The sequence below is a fragment of the Athene cunicularia genome (genome assembly GCF_003259725.1).
Source record: "Athene cunicularia isolate RWA chromosome 4 unlocalized genomic scaffold, athCun1 chr4_part2, whole genome shotgun sequence".
NCBI classification, from domain to species: domain Eukaryota; kingdom Metazoa; phylum Chordata; class Aves; order Strigiformes; family Strigidae; genus Athene; species Athene cunicularia.
In genome coordinates, this window is record NW_020799099.1 from 23,047,337 (window position 1) to 23,073,090 (window position 25,754).

The 25,754-nt window shown below is 38.8% G+C and overlaps 1 protein-coding gene across 1 annotated transcript in view; it reads right to left on the reverse strand.

Annotated features, from left to right (window-relative positions):
* Nucleotides 1-5,730: 5,730 nt before the first annotated feature.
* The window catches only part of MMRN1 (multimerin 1), a 46,229-nt gene continuing 26,205 nt past the window's right edge, over nucleotides 5,731-25,754 (reverse strand). The window contains exons 5-8 of the mRNA XM_026848167.1: nucleotides 22,992-23,165; nucleotides 16,172-18,151; nucleotides 9,053-9,199; nucleotides 5,731-7,931 (exon numbers count right to left, since the gene is read on the reverse strand). Coding sequence (XP_026703968.1) covers nucleotides 7,510-7,931; nucleotides 9,053-9,199; nucleotides 16,172-18,151; nucleotides 22,992-23,165 — 2,723 coding nt within the window. The 3' untranslated portion in view covers nucleotides 5,731-7,509. The remainder of the gene's footprint in view (nucleotides 7,932-9,052; nucleotides 9,200-16,171; nucleotides 18,152-22,991; nucleotides 23,166-25,754) is intronic.

Sequence of the window (25,754 nt, forward strand, 5' to 3'; positions counted from 1 at the left end):
ACCTGACACTCAGCAGTGGTAAAAAGCTCTACAAGTCTATCCTGTACACCAGGCAACAAATTTACATACCAGCTCTTGATTAACTCTTCCTGCACTGTTTTTAATTACTCTCTGGTCTTAATTGTTCTCTCCCACCTTTGTATCTTTGAACCTGATTCTAATCCTGTTTCAAAACCTGCTGGCTACAGCTTTTTTCCGGGCAGCATTGCTGGGTGACCAACAGTATATATTAACCTGTAAAGATCTCCAAGTGTTTTTATAACAGGTCAATTATTTTTCTTTGCCAGTAGAGAGCCTTTGATGTACACATGTGGTTTCATTAACAGTCACTATGAAAATAACTTCAGAGAGTATAATCTGCAGACAGAGGTATTTAACAAACTACCAAATGAGTCAGGTGGTATATACATCTGTAAAAATGAAAAGCGTAGCATGAAGTTTAAAACACGGGACCACTAGACAGCTTCTCTGCCATGTGCATTTTCTCCTCTAACAAAACTGTACATCACCTGGTTGAAACATAATTTCTTCCCACCAGCTTTTCGTGTTATTGTTGGGGGGGAGGGGGAAATCCACACACAAATAACAGCAAAGTAATAGTGTGTTTGTGTACAAATAGATTGAAAGAATACTCTATCTCTTCTTCCACGCAAGCTTTTGGGAGTTTTGTAGTGTACTATAACAGAACTAAAATTGCAGTAATCGGGGTGCCTGTAGGATTTAGCAAACTAATTTTTTTTTTTTTTTTTTTTTTTTTTTTTTTTTTTATTTTAAGGCTCAGAAGAAGTCTGGTGCAAGGCTGTTGAATCACAAACAATTTCCAAATTCATCGCAGTCTGGTCATTTTAAAAAACTGACAGGGAAATAGAAAGAAATGCAGGGTGGGAGTCAGGAAAGGCTGAGAAAAGGCAGGGCTGTGGTTCAGCTCAGAGTCACAGTGAACACGCACAGGTGCTGTGAGAACCTGAAGCCCCTGAACATAGTGCACCTGGCACGGGGCTCCACTGGAGCAGTGGTTCAAGCTCTCAGCCTCCACTGGTATTTGTAGTGAGGCTGTGTACTTGTGTGGTAACATCACATGCCCACCAAATCAACTTCATGTCACACCACAGGGGTGAAGTCCCACAAGAAAATCTCTTCACACAGTGAAACACGGAAACTGGTTTCCTAGACAACAACTCCCTGAGAAAAGTTAGTTTCTATTCTGAAATAATTCAAAATTAAGCCTTTCTACACCACAGGGGAGACAGTTATAAAGGCTCACCTTTCATACAGCTCCTCTCACCTGGCCATCGTATTTGTTGATGAATACTCTCCCTTTGAGAGGGGTTGAGTATATTAAAATATCTTAGTTTTAATTTCTCTCTTCATCTTTATTTAGGAAGGCATATGTATTGTTATTTATGCATTTTATTTAAAGCTTTCAAGTGTTTAATTTTGCAGATATTTACTAGATAAAAAACCAACTGCCAGACTGTTTAATATGTGGTTGTTTGTAAGATACATCAATAATTTATTTTATGTTTTACAAGGTACAAACAGGGGCTGTGTTATTTCCCTGGCTTATGCATCTGTGCCTTTCCATCACAATTACTTCAATATCTGAACTTCCTTTGGGGAAAATGGCCATATGTACTAGTTAAGTCAACATACAAACCTATGCAAACAAGACAAGCCCACAGACAAATTGAAGGGTGGACCTAGATCTATATCATTTGCTCTAGAAGCTGGCAGTTCCTCATAACTCTCATCGTACTTCTGTTTAGCTTACACAAATAATTCACTATGTAAAGGGATGGCCTTTAGCAGTTTTTGGCCAAGACAGGCTGATTTTAATATATTGCTGATGACATTCCATAGTTTCCTTTGTTTCCTTTTAATTTTTAGTGAGATCTCTCTCCTTTTCCTGTAAGCAGAGTTCCTGTTTTTCCATAATTAATTGTATATGATAGTGTGGACCTATTAACAAGCTGTAGTAATGCCCAGGTGTTGGGGCCAACGTAACAGAGCAATAAACTTAGACCCTAGAAATAATTGACAAAAAACATACTTGATGTCTATTATGTTCTTCTAGAACAAAGTATATTTTAAATACACTGAGCCTGAACATTAGCTCTTGCTTGTAGAAGCTGGTAATAGCACTTTCCTTGTCAGAACAATTTTCTCATGTATTTTTTCAGTAAGTAACAATAAGTAGCCTAGCAATGGATAGCTGAACTTTTTTTTTTTTTTTTTTTCCCCCCAAGGCAATTTGCAGAAGAGTCAGAATAGTCAGATAGAGCTGAAGATAGTTCTCTGTCTAAATATGTCCATCATTCTAGCGATTTTTTGGGGTTTTTTTTGTCACTGTTCTTGACTTTGCATTTAGGTAAGAAAGAAGAATGCTCTAGCAGACGGTTAGTGTCAGATGTGTGTTTTCATTTGAGACATTCAAGCCTTCATCACGCTAAATTTGTGTGGATGTGAGATATACTGGTTTCCAATAATGGGTTCAAAGATCTTTCAAAAGGCTTTTCGTGTTATAAAGAACTTGTGAGCACTTCAGATCATTTGCATAGTATCTCCCAATTCCTGCAGATCCGAATAGCAAGCTTTCTGGAAGTACTTGTAGGCTGTTTGTAAACAGCTATGGTCTGTTTTGTTTGCAACTTGCGTTTTCTAAGATAAGAATCTTCAACAGCAACCACCACAATAAATATTTTCAGAAACACTTCAGATTGTTTACATGTAATATGTGAATGCAGAAGACTGTTTTCAGCTAGCAGCCACCACAGATTTCTGGGGGTGGGAAGCAGGGCAAGGAAGTTCATTACGAACCAGTGTGTTGGTTATAACATATCTCTAGCAACTTCAGCTAGGAAGCAGCTTGCTGATGAAGATTTCTTACCAAGCACTCTTGACTGAAGTCCTGTCTAGAGACAGTGTTTCATTATATTTCACTCTAGACAACTCTCCTGCCATCACTGCCATCATACAAAAAGAAAGAATGGCACCTTTGCAAAGAAAAAATGGCTACAATGGGATTTCTGCTGTATATTTTAAATACAAAGTGGTGATAAATACTTGTACTTCTTACAGAACATTGCTGAAAATGTGATTAAGCCAGAAAGATTTAGTAAGTACAAAAACTTTCTCCACAATAACTATAGGAGATTTTTGTCTTCTGCTTCCAATAACACTCTAACATGGGAAGAGGAGTATGGGGGGCTCAGGCTTTCTAGCAGTCAGCTGAGAGTAGAAAGAAACATGGATTAAACAAATTAAATGAAAAAACGGATGAAAAAATGTAGACCTTGCTAACTCTGTGATACATCAGCTGGCCCGAAGGGCTTAATGAAATCCATGGAGCTGCTAGGCAATAGTTCCTTCACCCAAGTAGCAGCCAATTAAAGATGTGTAAAACCATGGTATACATTTTTGTTCTTTGGAAACATCGGTGCATTTTTTTCTTATTTTATTTTGCACTCTTCTGCTCACCTGCCATTTAGCTACTAGGAAGATTCAGCTTTGCAAATGTCTCAATGCACTTGTTATCCCACTGTCAAAGGTCAAATTCATCAGATACTCACTGATTTGGGTGGGGTTTAGCTGCAGTGTTGCTTCTAATAGAAGCACTCAGGTTAATGCCTGAATTCAGAAATAATGGCTTTCTTCCCACTTGCTGCCAATGTTATTATCTCAGACAAAAAGAAAATAATTAAATAAAAATATCCCAGATACATGGACAGTAAGGCAATACCCATAAGTCGGCATCGGGCAGGCATGTGTTAGCAGGGAAGTTTGGCATGAGCTGGAGCAGAGCAGTGTTGTGCTGGCTATTCAGCTAGAAAAAGTATGTGAAGAAAATAAACTGCTGATCTCAGTGGGAATGCTAAGTATATGAGGGTCTGGGGAATGCATTCAGCGATAACTTGGTTGGTATAGGTGAGGAAATGATAATGCAGGCTCCAAAGTAAATTGGATGGGCTTGTCAAAGCCAAACCAGACAAAATGTTGCCATGGTTATTGAGTCACCCAAATAAAGAGAACACCGCTCACTCTGAAGTACAAAGGCTCAGGATGGCTTTGTGGTCCCTCACAGGGGCTGTGGGTAGAGATGAATGTTCAGATCTGCTGCCTGCTGTCATTAGGGAATGCAAATCAGAGTGTGCAAATGAAAGTGGAGGGGTGACAAGGTGCCTCAGGAACCAGCTTTCCTGGTTGATGCCTAAAAAGTTCTCCTGGGAGTTTGGACTGATTGCTGTCTATTCTGCATAATGGGTAGGCTGACTGATTTTATTGATCTTCAGTTATTTTTCAATATTGTTCCTTCATTAGTCCAGGCAGCTCAGGTACATCGGCACAGCCCCATAAAAAAGCTTCAGCTGCCAATGCAAACCTGTCTTCACAGTGAAGAACCTGCATTTTAGTTTTTAACAATAGACAAAGTCGCATACACTTAGTTATAATACATCTGAGGAAAGATTTGAATGGATTATTGGACAGTATAAAAAGGGGAGTGTACGATTATTACATTTTTAAAATATTATTATTTCTTCCATATTTTAAATAGTACAATTAGAATTAGCTTCAGTGCTCTTTTCTATTAGGGAAATTATTTTTATATGTTTTACTCCTACAGATGTGGTTTTGATCAGAAATCTTACTCTACCCCAATGAATTTTGTGAGTTTTGTGAGAAAATAAAAAAGGAGAAAGAGAAAGGAAAACCAGTATGACACAGAAGGCATCTGGCTGCCAGGGGAAAATAGCACCTGTGAATATGAGGACCTAGCTTGAAGAATTTAGTGGCAAGGGCAGCAAGGGCGAAGAAAGTCACATTAAAACAGAGATGCAGTCTCCGGTGGGTCATTTGAATTTCATCTGCAGGGTAATTTTCATGCCATTTAGCCACAGTCACAGCAGGAATAAAGAGGACTAAACACATTAAAATGACAAAATCATACAAGGAGGGATTGAGGTTTGTGGTCATTATATTTAATAAAATTCAATGATACAGTAGTCTGAGCTAGTGGTGTATCAAATATTTTGAGTGTTTACAGTAAAATATGGTATGCAAGAGGAGAAAGGTCTGCAGCAAACTCATTCAGGGTTCCTGGTACATTAAGAATCCATCAGGTACAGAGAAGAAAGAATTTCTGTCCTTAAAATCCCAAAACAAAGCAAAAATACAAACACAGCAAAACATCCTAACCAGTAAAAAGATTTGCAGTTGACCCTTAGAGTAGCAGCTCTTTTTTTTTCCAGATCTTTCAGGAAAATGTAGGATATTTTAATAATGTTTGTGTGCTTCAGGATCCCTTAACAATTAATTAGTGAATCCAGGGCCTCAGAAAATGGACTTGGATTGAAAGTTTCATCAATTCACAATTGCTCTCCTTAAGCACAAGCCATGGTAGGATGCCCCCCTGGAGTTGGGTGAACGCTGTTCAGTGCTGCATGTCGCTGTAGTTCAGGTAACCCGTGCACACAGGCACAGGCCCCCAGACATGCTTCAGTACCCACGGTCCTGGTGGAGGATGCGCATTTCAGTTTCAAATAAGAAAGTGTGCTTTGCCATGATTTAACCCCAGCCAGCAACTAAACGCCATGCGGCTTCCCTCTCCCCTCCCCTCCCAGTGGGATGTGGGCGAGGATTGAAAAAAAGTAAAACTTGCAGATTGAGATAAGAGCAGTTTGATAACTAAAATTTTAATAATAATATCAATATAATTGTAATGATAAGGAATATAATAGAGAAAGAGAAATAAAACCCAAAAGAAGACAGTGCAGTTACTCACCCCCAGCTGACCAATGCCTGAGCAGCGATCAGCCCCTCCTGGCCAACTCCCCCCAGTTCATATACTGGGCAGGATGTTCTATGGTATGGAATATCCCTTTGCTAGTTCAGGTCAGCTCTGCTGGCCATGCTCCCTCCCAGCTTCTTGTGCACCTGCTCGCTGGCAGTGCATGGGAAACTGAAAAATCCTTAACTTAGGATAAGCACTACTTAGCAAGCACTAAAACATCAGTGTGTTAGTGACATTATTCTCACAATGAATCCAAAACACAGCACTGTACTGGCTACTAGGAAGAAAATTAACTCTGCCCTAGCTGAAACCAGGACAAGTTTTATATGCCTGAGGAAAGATGCTGTGAATTCTCTTATCCACATACAGCACAGAAGAATTCAGTCATTTCATGCATGTTCATCTTAAGATCTGGTAAGGTCTTAAGTAATACCAAGAAGAGAGCTGAAGATTCTCATGTGTTTTCAAGAAAAGTTCCTGACAGTGGAAAACAAAATCATTCAGGGAGCTTCAAAACATTCTGGGCTTCAGCAAACTGGCATAGATCCCTGGAGCACAGTGATTAACAATAACTGAATATAAGGCCCAGGGAAGGAGAGTGTCTGCTCCTTTAAGGGCAGCTGGTCAAAGAAGCCACAAACAAGAACAGGCAGAGACAAACCTGCCTGACACATGGTAAGGGAGGCAGTGATGAGAACAAACCTGGTTGGTGGCACTAATTGGCAAGGACACATGGAGTGTGAGAAACTATTTTTTCAGCTGGGAGGATAAGGAAAAGGAGGTAGACAAACACACAGAGATGTAAAACCTTCTCAGTTAGCATTAACAAAGGCAATAACCAGAAACAAACCTGGTCAGTCACACCAGTCGATGGGATATCAAGAAACTGCAGCAACCCAGGACCCTGCAGCTGATAAGGATGTAAACCTGAGGGTTTTGGGGTTTTTTCAGGCAGTCATAGCATGAGCTAATTTATTTTTTTAATTGGATTGGTGCTTGGAAATCACATTCTGGTTTATGGAGACTGAAGTTCATTTTATCTTGCCTCAGTAGTTAGCCAATGTATATAGATTTACAGAGCTCAAACTTAGAAAGTACAATGATTATCTCATTTAACTTTGTGTATTTCATAGGCCAAAGTTTACATATAAAAGCTGTCATCATCACACCGGTTACATATAAAATCATGAACCAACTAAATGCTGACATATCAAAGTATGTGGTAATAATGTCAGCCAAAATGAAAAAGAAATATATTTTTTCCAGTCAGAATATATACATGTGATTATCACTTGATACAATGACCTAAGTAGTAACCCAACATCTGAGCCATCAAAATCTATCCATCACCTTTGGTATGCACACAGATTGTAAAGCAATAATGAAATCCAGCTTTTATTTGTCTTTAGAAATTATTCTTAGCAACCTCGTGTAAGTATGTCTATGCAACATAAATGTAGAACTTAAGCAGATTTGTGCTTCCCAGGAAGCACATAAGGAAGATGCTTATTTTTCCTTCATCTCCAACCTGAGGACTCTCTTTGTAGACGTGCACAGAGCTACAACCAAGCAACTTAGAGAATCAGCATTTCAAAGGCCATCACTTTGGTTACTCTGAGAATCTTACTGCTGTTAAGCAGTAAGTAAGTAAGTGAGTAGGTATTTAAAGGCAAAGATAAACTCACTTCATTTGATGGTAACTGATAACATTTGTGACTGAATTAGGTACGATACAACAAGTAACCACTAAATGTAGTTACTGGTGGATACTTGGCCGGTATAGAGCCAGTTGCCAGTCTGAGCCAGACTTCTTGACCATAATTTAACTCTAACAAAGCATTTCCAGTAATTACTCTGTCAGTGTACTTGTTACTATGGATATTCTCAGCCTGAAAAGTGAGTTTGTCTATTCCATCAATGACCAGATAGCCAGAGGCACGTGGACTAAATGATTCAATGGTATATTCAAAAACATAGACCCCCAGATATGGAACATGGAACTTCCCGGTTGCTGGGGCAAATGAGGCTCCATAGTTGACATCCAGATTGTTAAATCTGATGGGTCCTGGAGTTGTCATTCCATATGTATGAGAGGCGAAAAAAGCCACCATGGGTGCATATCTGTATGATCCTTTTGAAAAATCTGGGAAGAAATAAAGAACAATTTCAAGTAATGATACACTGTAGAAAGGCAACTCAGACCAGCCGGAAGGTCAAAAGCAGCTTTTTATGAAGGTACATAATCCAGTATCTTGAGCAATGGAAACACAGTATTTCTACATAAACTCTGAGGTGTTTTGTATTGTATAAAAAGTAATTTTCTCCACAATTAGTCATAGGTGTATCCAGAAAAGAATATTTTAGAAACAGCAAGAGAACTTGTCTATACTATGTTATCATTAAGAGAACTGCTATTTTTGTTTTCTTTCTTCCCCTCTCCCCTCCAAGTTTTTCCCACCCCAGGATCTCTTTCATTGTTCATCTGTGTGCACTGAAGACAAGGCATTTTTCCACAAATCTTGGAAAAACACTGAAGAGGTTTAGCACTCCTAGTGTTAAATGAAGGAATAAAAATATATGCTTTTCTCTTCAAGCTGAGCCACACACTGTGATTCCCTGCCACTGTACAAATGATTTTATTCACTATTCATATGCTGTTATGAGTGAGAATCAGCCAAATGACTGCTGAAAGCTGCATAAAATTCACATTCCATGTGGCCTAGATGTAAATTATTTATCTGTTTTCTGGACCGAATAAGTACACTTTCCAGTTTTCTTTTTTGAAACATCTTTCACAGGCTGCATTTTTTGCTGATGAAAATCAGAGGCATGCCTAAAATGACTCCTTGAGGCCATAGTCCCACAGATCATGGTAGCTGCTGGTATTTATAGAGCATTTATGGCCATGCTGAATCTAGTATTCCCCAGTGATGTGATTTTACCTCCCCCTTCAAATTCCATGATATCATGTTCAAATACATCTATTGCACACCCTCCCACTCTGCACAGTTCAGCAGGGAGCTTTCCAGCTATTATGGCTGGTCCCAGCCCAATTTAATCCCATCGTCTGGTCATATTAAAGAAAGAGATCATGAGTCACCCACGAGGATTGATGTCTTCAGCACCAAAACACAGGACACTACTACTTGAGTTTGCACTCATTAAAGTGAAATGTGAGACCTTTGACCAGCTAACGCTCTCTAATTAGGCCCTGGGGCAGAGGCCCTACTGCTAGCATATTGCGCTACTAAATTCTTTACTTGCCGACACTCAGAGAATTGTCGTTCACCAGCTTCATACTGCAGTTGACTCCTCCAAAGGGGTGGCGACAAGCACAAATAAAACTCTGTCTGTCGTTGATACAGGTTCCTCCATGCTGGCACGGGGAACTGACACAAGCTGAATACTGCCCTGTGATAGAGAGGGAAGAAAACCAATCACCTCAGTTGCAATGTCATTATGGTGACACTTACCAAGTCTTCAGTATTTTGGAAAGCCCTTTTGTCAATTCATAAAGCCAGTGGAATTTCTGCTGACGTTCTGTGTGAAGGCCAATTTCAGATCCTGTCCAGGCTGTTCAAGACCCTTTGCTAGTCCAGCCTCCCTCTTTGCCTGAACACAGCATACCCTCAGCTAGCCTCCAAGATACTCAGAATTACCTATAAATGCTGAGTTCTGCTTTTCTCAGATGGTCAAGAACATGTAATAAGATGAAAGATACTACAAATCTAACTTCTTTGGAGCATCTCACTCAACAAACATTATAAGAACCATCAAAAGATTGGGATATCTGAACAGTTGTGATTGTACAGTCCAAGAAATCTTGATCAACAAACATCAACCTTTTCTTGCTCATTTCTTCCTTCCCATCCTCCTTAACTGAATGACTTTTCTCCCTGCAATGTAGGTGTAAAGCGAGCAAAGCCTGGCTACAGCCAAGCATTAGGAAATTCTCCTTCTGCTGTTCCCTAAGCAAGTCTTTCCATAATACTCTAAGGCAGGGTGGCCCTACAGGTGCTCCTCAGGACAGATTCAGTCTGGAGGATACTCATTCTCACAAGGAGATGGTGGCGCTGAGAATCCACTCCTCCTTGCCACGGAGACCTGCAGCCCACCCACCACTAGCTGCTCAATTCTCTCTTCCAGTTGGTCACTGTGGCAGGGGACTTTTTTTGCTGAGCCCCACACAGAGGGCTCAGCCTCCTTCTTTCCCTTCTATAAGGTAGCCCTCAGACACTACAGCAAAACAAGACACAAACAAAAATCAGGCTGTCTGCAATCATGTGATTAAAGAAATATGCTGGACCAGCTAATTAATCTTTACTAACAGTGGGAATGTGTTGAGAGGCTTGGAGCTGCATATACCACAGGAGCCCTTCAGAAACAAACAGCAAACTTGGAAGAGACAATACTGACATATCCAACTTTAGTTCCTTCTTTTGGTGAGACAAAAGAAATGTTTTCCTGCGGTTCAGGCAAATCTATGCTTTGGTTTGGTTTCACTAGTGCAGCAATGGAAGGCTGCTCTTTTTGAACAGAGCCAATTTATCCTTGGGCATATTGAAACACAGATTTTGTACTGCTGGTGTATAGGTTGGACTGTCCTGTCTATGACATTACTCACCCAGATGTGTCACAACCATTGCAGAAGAGTCTAGCCACTGGTGAGGAAAGATCTTAAATGCTATCCAAACCACTTTCAGTTCTTGTCCTTGCCCATAAATAACTCAATTCCAGTATATCTGCCAAGATTGTTATAAAAGTTTTGTACCGTAAGCAACACGAATTTACCAAACAGGTGGTTTTGCAGAGCACCCTCACTGAGGATATCCTTGCCTTTCTTCCTGACTATGTATGAGCTGGCCCAATCATGCCCAGCTGATATGGAGAAATCTATCAGTCCAGTGCTGCTGAGCTCTGAGATAGTAACTACTGCGTGTAATTGTATAATGTGTTGTCATAGCAGTTTGGGGAGAAGAACACTCAGGCCACATTAAAAATTAAATATTGCTATGAAAAATTCTGAACAGAAAGCATTCCCAAGCCATGCGTTTTTCCTTTTTCTTGCTTTGGACAAATAAAAGTCAAATGGTTTTAGAAAATGAACCTTTTTTTTTTTTTTTTTTTGGCCAGGAATGACCAGCAGAGCTCTGGAAAGAGAACTCCACACAGGCCAGTGATAGTAAAAGTCTGGATTAGTAGGTGGGAACTGAAAAAGTCTTTCATAAAAGGGTCTACTTATTGGCAGGGAAATGCCGAACTGGATCTTCACATAGATATTTCAGTAATGCCCACAGTTATCTTCAGATTCCCATCCAGCCATTTCACAGACTGCTGCATTAAGGCAAACTATTTCTGTGAGAAATTTTAGTTCAGCGAACAGAATGCTAAAGCACACTGTACGGTGCCACTTGAATGTGCACTGACAGAGCATATGGACTTAAAAACACTACAGTAATTCTTTTCACAGAAAATAACGTCCATCCCATAATGCCTGAAATAAAGCAATTTAGGACTGTCATGACTGGGGTCACAGCACAGGCAACTGGACATGAGGAAATAATGTTTTTCTTCTCAGATAATAGTTTTGCTGCACACTTAATTGAAGTTATTTTTCACTGATATTTACCAAGTGTGAAAGGAAAGAAGCAAAGGAAGGAAAACAGCTGATTGTGCTGACTATATCATATTCCCAAAATACAAAAGCTTTGTGTAAGAACATGGCAGCCTCTCTGTTAATTGGCTTCTCCTTATCATAAACAAGAAGTAAATCCAAGAAACAGGAAAAACATCACAGAAAGGAAATGATAATGAGATGACACTAGTGTTTTAACAGTCTGCTGAGGGATGATTTTGCTTGAACTTAACCTTGGAGTTAAATCAAATTCAGGCATAGCTTTACCTACAATAAATTAACCCTCCAGGTGCAGCAGTGCTTAACAGCAGCTGGAGAGCCTGCTCCATTTGCTAGAACTAGGAGAAGTTGCAAAGAGGTTCAAGTCAAGTTAGGATTTTCAGAGGAAAAGGCAAATGCCCTAGCTCTCCACTGAGTGGGTAACTATGTAAATTCCCCATGATCTTACAATAGCGTGTTTTTGCTGTCAATTCTGGTTGAGACTTCCCCTCTGCCCAGTATTTCCTTTTTATTTTTCCTTGCTGAAGAGCATCCTGAGACACTATGTCCATATTCTCTGCTTGGGGTAAAGATGCCAAGAGGTTCAGGTTAGGAAAGGATTTCCTACTATAGTATGCATCCTATTTTCAATTAATCTTTGAAAACTTAGTAGTGTAGATGAATAAAAGAGAGAGACTTTACAAATTAAATTAAAGGCTTAAATTGCAGCTATTAATAGCAGATAATAAAGTGAATGTCATTGCTATTTACACTCAGTGTGGTAGGAGTGAGGAGAGCCAGTTAATGCTGAGTTTTGCTACTCTTCGGGAGGGCAAGCAGCCAGAAGCTCCTTTGGGAAATAGACCGCCAATCCTGTACAAACAGATCTTCAAACAAATAATGAAGTTCTGTCAGTATCTACTGGGGTGTTGTTTAGAAGCAAATCAAATATTTAGCAATTTAATGGTCTCCTTATGGAAAGAAGTGACTCCAGTGGTTCAATTTGGAAACATCTGAACAGAAAGTAATGCACAAATGTTTTTTCAATATTTAGTTATCAGTAACTGTCTCTCAGGAAGCCTGGGAGATTGGAAGAGCCTGGGAATCTACTAAACCACCCTGCTCACACAGGGTTAGACTGGTTGTCAGTCTGCAATTATTAACCACTTCTGGCTTAGCAGTCTCAGTCTGTCAGTGATGAAAGCAATGAGCATCTTCAGTAGCCTAGATGCGAGGAGTGCCAGTGAGCAGCGGGAGAGAGGCAGCCCCACCAGGGCCAGCACCCAAGAATTGAGGGTGACAAAAGGGCTGGCACCTCATCTGGAGGCAGGTTGATCATGGTAACCAGGATCAGCCACAGCTCAACATGACTGAAAAGGCCTGGGATTTTGTGTGAGCTGAAACAGGCATCCCAAGCCCATGGGCAGGGTGTGCAGTATGGGGGCTAGGTCAGGATGCCCAGGGCAGTTAAAGCAATCGGTGAACTCGGGGCCCTGACAGGGAATTCAGGTATAAGTGCTGTGTAGGGTGATTGTGGTGAAAAACAAAAACAAGCCCCACAAAAATTCACCTGTGGTGCTCTTGGGCAAAAAGCAAGGAGGAGAGGTGCCTCAGCTGTGCTCTCCAGTTTTGGGTGGGGACAATTGTCAAAACTAGTCTGAGCTACTTTGGCAACTCTGCTTCTCTGTTAAGCAGAGATATCTAGTACTTCCAGTGTGATGATTTCAGGATCAGTATATTTAAAAACAACGAAACAGTTTTATCTACCCATTAGTCTAAAGACTAAGTATGCAAAATTGAAGTATATGCCATCAAACTAGAATAACCATCAGACTTGTGCAATTAAAACACAAGTCAGAAAACATTTAAAGAGGTTAATTTCACTGCAGGCTTGAATGATAAAGTGACAATGGAAGCTTGTTCTCTTAGGAGTCAGAAATCACGTGAAAACAAAATCAGAAATAAGATACAGAAAATGAGAATGAAAATAAATTACCTGTCTTTCACACAGATGCACTGGTTTAAGTACATAAATGTAACACAGCTGCACTCTCAATTCATGTTGATGGGACAGCAGCATAATTTGAATAAAGCAAACCCAGAACTACTACAAGACATGCAACCGGAGAGAGCATTCACCACTAGAAAGCACGGTAGCCTCTAGATTCTCTAGAGAACAGACACAGCACTAAATGACAGTGGGAAAACGGGAACTGAGCTAAGCTGCCCTCATACTGCATCACACATTTCTGCAGTAGAACAGTGCATTGGAAGGTAGGACCAGACATAATCCATAATAAAGACTAGTGAATAGTTTGCTGTATATTTTTTCTTTAAAGGCTGTCATCTCCCTTACATTAGATACCTGAAGCTGTCCTCAGACCACCACTTTTTTTTTTACCCCAGGTTGCCATTACAGTTAGCATCAGCTAAAGTATAAGATTTTTCATCCCTCCTACATATAATGCAGCCTCGAGCTGACATAAACTTTTTCTTTTGTTCATTCCACAATATGGGAAGTCTTCAAACACAGTCTCTGAATACACAATCCAAACTCACAACGTTTCCCCTTGATTTCAAATAACTACTGAGGAAAGTATTATGTCAGGGCCAAATCCTGAACACATTAAAATCAATGAAAATCCCAATCTGTTAGAGTAGGATCAAACGTTGAACATATTTGAATCAATGAGAACTGTCATTCACTTTTTTCTAGAATTTTGTTCTAATCTTTTTAAATTTAAAAAGATGATCCAAGATCAAACACATTTTATAATTAGTCAGCTATGTATTAGGGTTTCTTCTAGGCATATACCTCAGGATGGTCTCCCAGAATTTAGGGAGAAAAAGCTTTCCTGGAGAAGTAAAATCTACCCAGATTTTACTACTGCAGAAGATGTATACTTGTTAATTAGGATACTGATCTTACTTCTTTAACTTACAGAAATGTAATATATGACTTTGCCAGGCAAGGAATATCACTGAGTGCAAAAACTCATTACTGATGAAAAAGTCTGCATAAACATTTCTATGTAGAAACCTTGTTTAAAAATAGGGCCTTTCATCATCTGCAAAGATCTGCACTTTCTGTAAGAGTGAGCATATATCCAGTGTTATCAAGCAACCTACTTGTTAAAATTCAAGATGAGATAAATAATAAATAGGAAATACATTAATGAATTAATGTGGAGTAAAAAACAGAGCAGCTGGAAGCTTCCTGTGCTCCAGGCCAGTAGCACAAGTGATATTCTCCAACAAAGTAGAAGACTTGGGAAGGATCAAAGGCATCATATCTCATTTTCCCTTAATTTTAATTGTGAACAAAGGTTTTGAATTTCCATCCCATGCAGTGGCAGAAATAGGCAGAAAATAACAATAACCGAGAAAGAATTGACAGTTTTAATATCAAAATATTCATATTATTTTGTAGTAAGAATCTAGCAAATCTTTGTGTATTTTTAAGTGTGACTGCCTGTTGTAATAGCTGTGTGTTCTCTCTAACTGAAAAGAGAACCAAGGACTGAAATCATTCAGTGCAGATGGCTTTCAGCAGAAGCCAAGCTACTGATGGGACCAGGGCTTTAAAAAGGATCCTTCCCATTGGTAATTGAAAACTGCTCTATCTAGGACAGAAAGAGATGAAGGAGGGAAGGAGAGAAAGGAAGGGAAAAGTCATGGAGAGCGAAAAGAAGATTGATGAACAAGAATGGTAGATCTTACTACCTTTACATCTGCTTACAATAGGGACCAAATATCATTCAGAAATGTTCATAAGTTTAAGAATGTTTTACAGAAAAGATTTAGTTCTGGGTCTTCAGAAGTATCTGAACATCTGTCATTTAGGAATCTGTCTCACTTATTTTAACATGAATTAGAGTCTTCTGAGAATTTCTAGTTACTTAACCACTTCACATTTTTGGTATTTTCCCAGAAATTATATGTTCATAAAACATTAGCTTGTGTTATTGATTTTCACTCAAGTCTGATTCCAAAAGTCATAACTCAGAATTTGTATTTCTGCAAATTCACACATATGAATTCATTTCACATGACGTTTAAATTTAAGTTCAGAAGCAAATCACACTCAAAATGTCCTTTTTAAGAATGGCAGCTCCTAGACAGCTGAGCTGTTCTCCAGATGGACTCAAGTCAAACCTACTTTACTGGCTGGTCTCCTGATTCTGCAAGAACACACTACTCTAATTATAACTGCACTAATAATCTCGATAAAATACTGACGGATCTGGCAAAAGCCTCATTGCAGCCATCAGGTATATTCATTTGTTTCAGGGTTTTGATACTTTTCATCCCCACCGACACTGCAAAGTACTGATGCAACTCCAAATTTCTCTTCCAGGTTGTATGTTTGTTTACTGAAATTGCTCACTGAGATGCAGGCACAAATTTCTTGTAGCTTAGATTTTGTCTAAATTGCCAGTTACATTTGGTAAGATTTGGTAACCTTTGGAAAGGTCAGGTTCTTAGCTGAGTGTGTGTGCATGCACATATATCTTAAAGTGATCAGATAGGAATTTATTAAGGAAAATCAAATGGAGCTTCTAGATGCCTTTGTGCAGTCTCATAAGAAAAGTAAATTGTCCTGTAAGCAAGAGACTAGAGTAACCTCAGATTCCTCTGAAACACTCTTTGTGGCAGTCTTTGGACTTTTTATTCAACATCAGTCAAGTTCCACTCCCTCAGCTCATCACAACAGTTATATAAGCTGCTATTACAAAGACCCTAATTTTTAGTAGAGTAAAATGCATTACCTGGATCTATAGTATTATCTGTGTTTCTCTGACTTCGGCTTGTCAGGCTCATGGTGATGTTTGCTGCTCCTTTTTTAGCTGGAGCTGGTTTCTTTATAATTGGTTTCACCTGCTTCTGGAGTTTGGTGATGTTGTTCACTGCGTTTGTTACCGATATGTCGACATACTGTGTTAAATTTGTCAAGATAGATCCTGCTTTTATTTCAAGCACAGATTCAATGAGCTCTTTAAGGCCTCTCTGCAGCAGGGGGATATCTGGCTGAGCAAGTTTAATTAGCATAGGTATACTCGCATTCACTTTATGGATGCTGCTGTTCGTATCCTGACACAGCCCCCAGGCCTCATGAGTAGTCTTGTTCAGAAGTGGAATGCTGTTTGAGAATCGGATCGACTTGGCTTCCAGGGCCTTGATCCTGGAACTTAGTGTCTGGAGCTGAAGTGAGGCCATTTGTTCTTTCTCTGTCGAGGCAGCTTTGTTTTTTTTCAATGAGACACAGTTGTTTGCCAAAAACTTGGAAATTTTTGACTCCACATTCAGAAGGCGAACCTCATGGTCCTTTGATTCCTCCACAGAGTCAAATAGTTTTTCTTCCAGGCGGCTGATATCTTGTTGTTGATTGTCTACTTTTGATGATGTATCATTTAAAATATAGAAAACTCGTCTGAAATTGTGGAGGATATTTTTGTCAGACTCCTGGTATGGAAGATCAGCAAGGGATGGCACTACCTGTGAAGTGAATTCATACTTCTTGCCAATAAGTAGTGTCCAGAGGGATTCATTCAACTGTTGGAACTGAGGAATGAAAGCCAGGAGGCTCTCCAGTTCCTCAGCTCTGCCACAGCAAACTTCACTTTCATTTCTTAGAGCATGCAGCATATCTTTCAGTACATAGTTATTCTGAATAGAATCAATAGCACTGTTTATTACTGTCATGGTCTTGTTTAATCCATCTTCTATTTCCATGGAGCATTCATTAACACGACTCTCAAACAGTTCCTGATAAACCTGAGATTCATTTTTAAGTCCTTCCTGAGTTTTGGAAAGCTGCTTAATTGCAGAATTCATTCTGTTAACGGCAGTAGTGAGGTTTTCAAGCTTCTCATTGATTTCTTCAGCTTGAATTTGTTGTTCGTACTCTGAAGTGAGACTAAAAGGTACCCCTTGTTCAATCAAGGGTTGCAGGATCTCCATATCATAGCACAAATCATTAATTTGCTCATTCATTTTGTCCATTTTATTGTCCAATGGAAGGATCAGGTCAGAGAGACTTTTGTTTAGGCCAAGAACATTCTCTTGGGTTGCTGCCAGCTGTGTTTGGAAATCCCTTCTGCTCTCTGACAACATGTCATCACAGACCCCCAGAACAGAGTCTCTCTGAATTTCCAGTGCAACACTGAGGTTGCTGATCTTGCTGTCTTGGACTCTTAAATCATCATAGATCTGCAGCACCATCATGCCTTGTTTCTTTACTTTCTCATGCAGTGTGAACATGTACTCTGTAATGTTGTACTCCATGAGTTTATCTGCTGAAGGGATGTTTTGGCTTGAAGACTGTTCAGCTGATAACAGTTGTTCATGAACATCTTTCATTTCAGTAAGAGTTCTATTTAAAGATTCATAATAAATTATACTTCTTGACTGTTGATGTTTCAAGTTGTCTTCCAAGGATTTCTGCTTTTCCTGTAAAGCTTTCATAGGTTTGTCACAAGTGAGGGTCATTTCCTCTTTCATCTGCACCATATGACTCTTCAGATCCAGAATGTCAAGCTTTGTGGGCCCACTGTCTTTCTCCTGAGCAAATTTTTGTTGGGTTTCATTCAGATGTTTGACTAATGTTTTTGTATTTTCAAGATCTTCTGACAAACTAGACACAGTCTTGAAAACTTGAGCCATGCTCTCCTGCATTTCACCTTGAAATACTTTAATGTGTTCTATGACAATGTCTTTGACTAATTCATTAACACTTCTGGATTTGAGACCTTTGAGAAAAAGGAGAAATATGGAAAAAATCAAATAAATTCTGTTAGCAACATCTAAGTTTTTTTCTACAAGGTGAGCAAACACAGTGCTTTACAGAAGTGAATCACACACATCCTTGCCCCAATTTACCCACCCACAGTGCAAAATTTAAAGGTGAGGAAAGTAGAGGATGGCTAATAGTATTTGAAGACTCATCCTGGTTTCTCCTGAAATCAACGGGAGTTTTGCTATTATTTTGAAAGGGCAAATTCAGACTCTGCATGTGGTATCAACTTCGATCTCCTAGTGAAGCTGTTTCTAAGCACTGAAGTGAGATCATTGTGCTTTTGTGGCTTGCTCATAAGAAAATATGTGTCTTTTCTCCACTGGGAATGTAAGGAAAAAACACCTGCTTTATCATTATGGTCAAGAATGTCCTTATATTGTATTGTATATGCTCAGTGATCATACTACACAGTATAGTGAGAAAGTAGTAAAATGAATAGCCTTACTGAACATTTAAAGTCAGTCACATGACAACTGATGCAAAAGGAAGATATTTTAAAGGTACAAACCTTTAGTCTTGCATACTACAACTCTTTGTATATCTCCAGGAATACAGATCCTGAAAAGCACTAGGCAGAGGTGAATACATGGGAATTCTGAACTTGTGAATAACATCGATGTGTCCCCTGTATAACCTTGGATGGGTTAAGTAATGAAATAGTGTTCATCAAGAGTGCTGTGTAATGTATTTGAATTCATTAGAGTTCTACTCTGGTGTGAGATTAGAAGGATTTTTTTTAATTTGTTTTTCAAAAGTAGCCTCTATGTCCAGCTAAAATACTGAAGCATTCTTTGCATGTTTTTCTAAACTCTATGAACACCTGCAGCCAGCTTGTGATATAATGGTTAAAACTCTTCAACCTCTACAATATCTTGATGACCATCAGTTCTCTGATTAAAACTGTATTGATAAAGGCAGAAATTTGCTGTTGCCTTCCTCTATTTTCCTCTCAATTACTTCTATACCCTAGATTTTATTGCTTCATCTCTAAAACAGCAAGGTATGTTCTGAAACCTTGATTTGAAAGTACATTCTCAGCAAGAGCAGTAAAATGGCAGGAAATCAGACCCATGAAATCCAATGCAACTTTGGGCTCCAGGGGTGCAAAAGGATTCTAAATAAAAATGGTTTTGTTCAGCAAGGAGAGAAGCACAGTACTTTTTCTATTCAGGAAAGTAATTGGAATTGTGCGTGTGTTTTCAGCTGGAAACGGAGATAAAGTAGTTGATAATATTTGGGTTTTATGAACTATAAATGAGTCTCAGTCAACAGTAAACACCTCTGATGCATAGGGGAGAAATATGTCACTTGTTCAGACGGTGATTTTTTTCAAGGCAGGATATAATAGGTAGGTGCAATAAAGTTTACCAGTCTAGCAAAAAGCCACTTCAGAAATACAGAGTGAAGTTTCATAAGCAATAAACTCAACTACTGCCAACTGTGGTCACAGATGTCACAGCAATTTTAATACAAAATATGAAAAACAACAAAGTGATAATCCTGAGATTGTCTTTATTATTTTACTTTTTACTACTTGAACAGCAAGTGACTAGACAGATGTATATACACATGAATGTGCACTTACACACAGAGCTTTGTCAGTGAACTTCAGTGAAGGAAAAACACTAAGATACCTGAGAATAAGTATGTCCTGGCAGCTGAGAGGAAGAACCAAGATATGAATGCAGAGTAAAATAACTGACATGTACAGAAACCATTGTAACTCGTGTTTTGGTCAGGTTACTTTATGATGTTGAAAAATGTTCTGTGCTTTAAGAGGCACAATGAGCTGTAAAGAAAAGGTTAATGTCTGTGGAAAGAAACAAAGTTACTCTACATCTTCTCTGAGGAATTAATTAGATTTCTTTCTTCATCTTGTCGACAAATCTTGGTAACAGACCATCCTGCTGTGAGAAGTCTTCCACAGGATCTGTACTGGCCTTTTCTTTCTGTGACATTCGAAAAACTGCCAGCCTCACTTTCTCCCATTCTTACTCTAGCTGGATTGCAGGTGTTTTATGAAGCTCAGCTTTAGTTTTCAGGTGTTCTTGTTATTAAGGGGGTAGAACCTGATAAAACAGACAGCTTTGGGTTTCTCTCCCTTACTTACTGGCTAGGACAACTAGGTACTTAGTAAGCAAGTGCTATTCCAAAGTTCACCAGAGCTGTGGGAGCCCATTTCTTCACAGAAAGGCCTGACCCAAACTTGTGCTGTAGGTGACAATTGGGTATATTCTTAAGCGTGATCTGAGAATACACGAGTACATTCATGGATGTAACTCAGTTTCTCTACTGCTCATTTTGAAACAGAAATGTTCAAACTACCTGTGAACATTAAACATCTCTTGCACTTTTTATGAGATTATAAATTTTAACTCCCTGGCTGAAATCCAAAGTGTGCAATTACATTGTGTCAACATATACTCCCTTTGCAGTTTCAATTATTTGAAGAATCATGTGCAAAATAAATGTATGTACACAGGAGACTGAGTTAAGGTTTTATATAAATGACATATCTGATTGAGAAGTGATTAACTCCATTGTTGAGTTAACTTTTAAAGGACTGTACATTTTCATAATGAAGAGAAAAGGAGTCTATAAAAAGGCTTGGTGTAAAGTGAAAGATATAAGAAAGAATAACAACAAATAAGCAGATTTTATTAATGGAGAACATCAAGTTATTTTCTCTAAGTAAAAAGTAGGAACAGTCTCCTGAGCACTGAAAACAATTTTAAAAATGCACAACAGGTTTCACTAATCAAATTAAAGCAGCGTATCAGTTACTCCAGTGAGTGTTGCCCTGTATCAACAGATGACAGGTTTGTGGGACCAAAGTCTATTTACAGATGAAACCAAGAAATAAAGGCTTTGTAAACTGTATTGAATTGTTTGTTCACAGAAACAGATCTCACTCCTTAACAAACCCTGATACAAACCTAGGCAGCCATTAGAATTTTGTGATAAGAAAAAAGGGGATTAATGGCTATGAGCAATGGGCCTAGGCATCATGAGAAGAAAACGGAAAAGCAGGGCAAAAAGAAAGTCTGAACAGCATGAAGCAACTACAGACTTAACTGTGCTTTGAAAGCATGTTGCTTCAGGATGGCAGTGGTAGTTTGTAAGGTTGTGTTTTGCTTCAGGTAAGCTTCTAAGAGTAATTTTTAGAAAGTCTGATGTGCCTATACCACAAATCTGTACCAAGTTAGAGGACAGCACGGAAAATCCTTCCAGCTCCTGCTACCTTAGGATGCTCTTTGCCCTCTTGCAATACGATTGACTGATGTTCCCTGTAAAGACACTGCGGTTGCCCTTTGACATTATATATACAAGCCAGCAGAGACACTAACCCTGTTCTCTCTCCCCTCCTTCCCTCATTCCTGCTGTTTACCTATGTACAAGCCAAGAATAACCTGTATTGGAGTGCCCATAATTAGAGTCAAGGGAAGTAGTTGATAGCAGCATTTTCATTAGAGCTACTCTATCAGGGGATAGATTGAGAACATAAATCAAAAAAGGGCCAGAAACTGAAGATTTCATCTAAGGAGGTATAATATAGAGCACTGCAGATAAAAACAATAAAGATTTGAAACACATTTGCAGAGAAGCGTGAAATAATATATTTGTATTGCATGTTTTAATTAGGACTTGGACTCTGAATGGAGAAGCAAAAGCACAGGATGCAGCAAAAGACCTCTTGGAATAACATGAAAATGACAGCCAGAATGAGTGAAATTTTAAAAAATGAATGAAAAGAGATCAAAAGGGAAATGGGAAATATTCAAAGACAAATTAATTGTGTTCCCAAAGGTCAAGAATGCCATCTAGCAATATGTGGAGAGGTGAAAGCAGGTCACATAGCAAAGATGAGATAAACTTGATCCAGGGTACAAGAGAGCCATCTAGCATGTGGCACAAGCAACTCAGGAGACAGGGGACTGAAAATACAAGAAACTGAAAAACACTTTGTAATTTTGAGTGAGATACAAAAGCACTTATTGTTTCATGTAGTTTTATCTCAATGTAAGGAGCTCCAGTTCCATCATTCTATTTTTAAACAATAGAAAAGTCCTCTGGATTCTGAAGTGTATAATAGTTCGGGGAAAATTTCTGAAAAATGAGAAAAATATTGCACATCAAGGAAATGAAAGCTTCGGTTACAATCTGTTCGTTAAGGACCAAATGGGTAACAAATAGATCTTGCTGCAGGATTCACAAAGAATGGATGCTTAATACTGCTGGTGAGGCTGTGCCCAACCTCCTGATGCCTGGACATGTTTTTCTCATCTACTGAACATGAGTACAGCTGTTTATCAAAGGTAGCCTAAAATGATCAGAGGCAAATTATTCAGCAGTATGTTCGCCATATTATAAATACAACAACCACAGAATTCATTATGTGTTTTCCCTGCATATGTGAATTATGTATTAAAGAATATTACTTAGACATGATAGCAAAGCAAATACTGTGTCCTTTAGCAGCTGTCAGAAAAATAAACAAAAAAACAAAGATAAGAATATTTGCAGAAGCTCTAAGTAAATGAAAATGTCTTGATAGTGGCTTAAGTTACCATGCAGATGATGTAGTACCCAAGAACGTAATTTTTTGTCACTATAAAAGACACCATAAGAAATGTCAAAATAAATAAATCCCTCTATTGTGAAATGAAACTAGAAAAGAATTCTCCCCATAAATGTTGTGCAATAGAATAAGACAATCTATGAAGGTTTTCAGCATTTTTTTTTTCCTGGCACCTTTAACTGGATGAGTGATTACATTAATTTATTTTTCTTACCTTTTAGAAAAGACTGGAAGTTTCTGCCCTTATCTTCATTGATTTTGCCTTCAAGAGAAGAAAGCATCTTGCTCACATCATTCATTGCAGCAGTAATGCTGTCAACCTTCCTCTGTAGAAAAGTCAGTTTCGTCTCCTGGCTGCTAATCTTCTCATTCATTTTTTGTGTAAGTGCTTGATCACAAACCAAAAGAAGGTGGGGTGGGGGAAAGAAGTACTGTTAGAACAGGGGAAGAGGAGAAAGCATAATTGACTTGAGAGACATTAGCTGGAAGTGGAGTGAAAAGTTTCTGAATTTTTAATCTTGACTGAATCATCTTGATTTTTGTCATGTATCATGTATTAGTGCCATTCAGCAGCAAGCAGAAACTAATTACTGAAGCATCTGTATCCATTATAAAGTATTTATAATTCTACAACAGTGTTTTGAATGGTTAGCATATTTTAATCAGTATAATGCCATTCTTCCTCCACCTAGCACCCTACAGGGTATTCAGTTGACTCTCATTTAGTCGATCTCCTTTAACACAATCACAAATGCATTGATTTTTACTTCCCATTTATAACGTAACTTAATGAATTTGCAAGGCTTGTGTCTGAAGAAATACATCATCTTTTCAGCGTTGGTGTCAAAATGTTCAACGCAGCAGCAAGGCAGAAAAACAGCTAATAGATAAATGACTTTGAAATAATCATTAGTTTATCATTAAGAAAAGATGCTCAACTTGTGAAGTCAAGTTTATTTTAAAACCTGCCTAAATTGTTCTTGACACTTGTAGTGTCTTCAGGTTTAAAAAGGCCTAGCTGGATGCGTTTATAATAGATAGTGGTGAAGAAGGCCTTGGTCTCGTAGGTTAAGACTCCACATGAATTAGCTAGCCATCTGAATTTCACAGCTGACAGGAATGAGACTTAGTCTGGGATTTTCAGCAGCAGCTGATAAAATTAAGTGCTCTAATTCCTGTGAGTGGGGCTACAAAATCTCTTCAGTTCCTTCAACAATTCAGACTAAATGGCCTACTAGACTCATGATATATTACCCTACATGATTCAGGCCATACTATGACTTAATAAACTGCTATGCAAGAGATTCTTTGGCAGTACACACAAATATTTATTAGTGTAAATTTACAGTATTGCTATTGGTCTTATGTCACTTCATTATGGCATCAATGTCTATGGCTGTCCATGGCAGTAAACAGTTACAATCAAAAATCATGTAGAAGCACAGAGGTACAACAACAACAACAACAACAACAACAACAACAACAACAAGTTATATGTAAAAGGGTATAGTCTTCTGACTAGACTTTTATTCTTCAGAATTCTAGTATGTAAAAAATAAATGTATCATATCTCACTTGATAGCATTTGGGAAAATTCACTAAGTGCAACCAGTCAGCATAGATGAAGCATGCCAACACCCATGAGAATGGTCTCCTGTAGAGAGTTGTAAAATTTGTAGTTGGAAGAGCAGGGTGAATAAGGCTGACTGATTTAGGTTAGGATGTTAGCATCTCCACGTTTACTTTGCCCATGGTGTCTACTTACACAGACACAAAATTGTGTTTATAACTCAACCATCTAGTTTTGAGCCTGGCAATTCTCCCTAACAGCACTGTGGATACAAGCTGTTGGTGGATCTTCTTTGTCTGAATACTCTTTATCATAATACTAGTCTGTGACAGACAGACTGGTCTGGATACTTCTGTTCCTGGTTGAATTGTTACGATGAAAAAGTGATTTAAATTCATTACTGGCTTGTGCACAGTCACCCAAACTTAAAAGTAACCTGCAGGGTGCACTGCCTTCTTTAGTTTGGCTTCTGTCAGTTCCTACTGAAGGGGAAAAACAAGCTGCTTAGAAGAACTTGAAAGTGAGCTTTATAAGTAGCATGGCTGCATAGTGGGAGCTAGAAACAGAATCTGGCTTGTAGAGTCCTGGCAGCTGCTGGTGAAATGACAGACCAGGGCAGTTAGTCCTGGCTCCAGGTCATGTTTGCAGGACTGGCAGCCAGAACAGGTATCTCTCTCCTTCTAAACTGACCCCATCTGATTGAAAAATAACTGAAAAGCAATTAACATGGAGCTCTGAGATTCCAATTTTTCATTTTTTTTTTTTTCAAAGCAGAATTCCTACTAAGAGAAGTGGCATGTTTTAATGCTCTGTTGATCAAGCTGGCTTTTTCACACGGGTTCTGTCTGCTTTACTAGACAACATCCTCCCTCCCTCCAGCACTGGGAAATTTCATTGCTCACACAACATCACCAAGGGGCAAAAGCTTTCTCCTAACTCCCATTTGTAAATAGCTTTCTATATATCCATGCCAGATTCAGACTTTCCCTCTCCCTCCCATGTTTTCCAATTTTTCTATTTGTTTATTACAATTTAAAGTAAAACGCCTATATGTACATAAACACATACACGTGTACATAAAACCCTGTGGCAGTCTGGATTCTGGCATCCTGTTCTCCCAGCATGCATGAATATCCCAGCACCAGAGCAGTGTATTAACAACTGCAATACACACACCTGAGAACATATCTTATTATTTGGTCACATAAAATATTTTCAGATCTAGGTCAACTCTGTGGAAGACAATAACACATTAGTGTTATTAGTAGTGTTACGGCTGATATACAAAAAGCCGGTGTACACATCCATATTTGAAACATCAACAGATTCAAAAGAAAAGGGAGGTAGTTAGAAAGTTCAAAGAACAGGCTCCCATTACACTCTCACATCTTGTCCATCTTCTGGCTC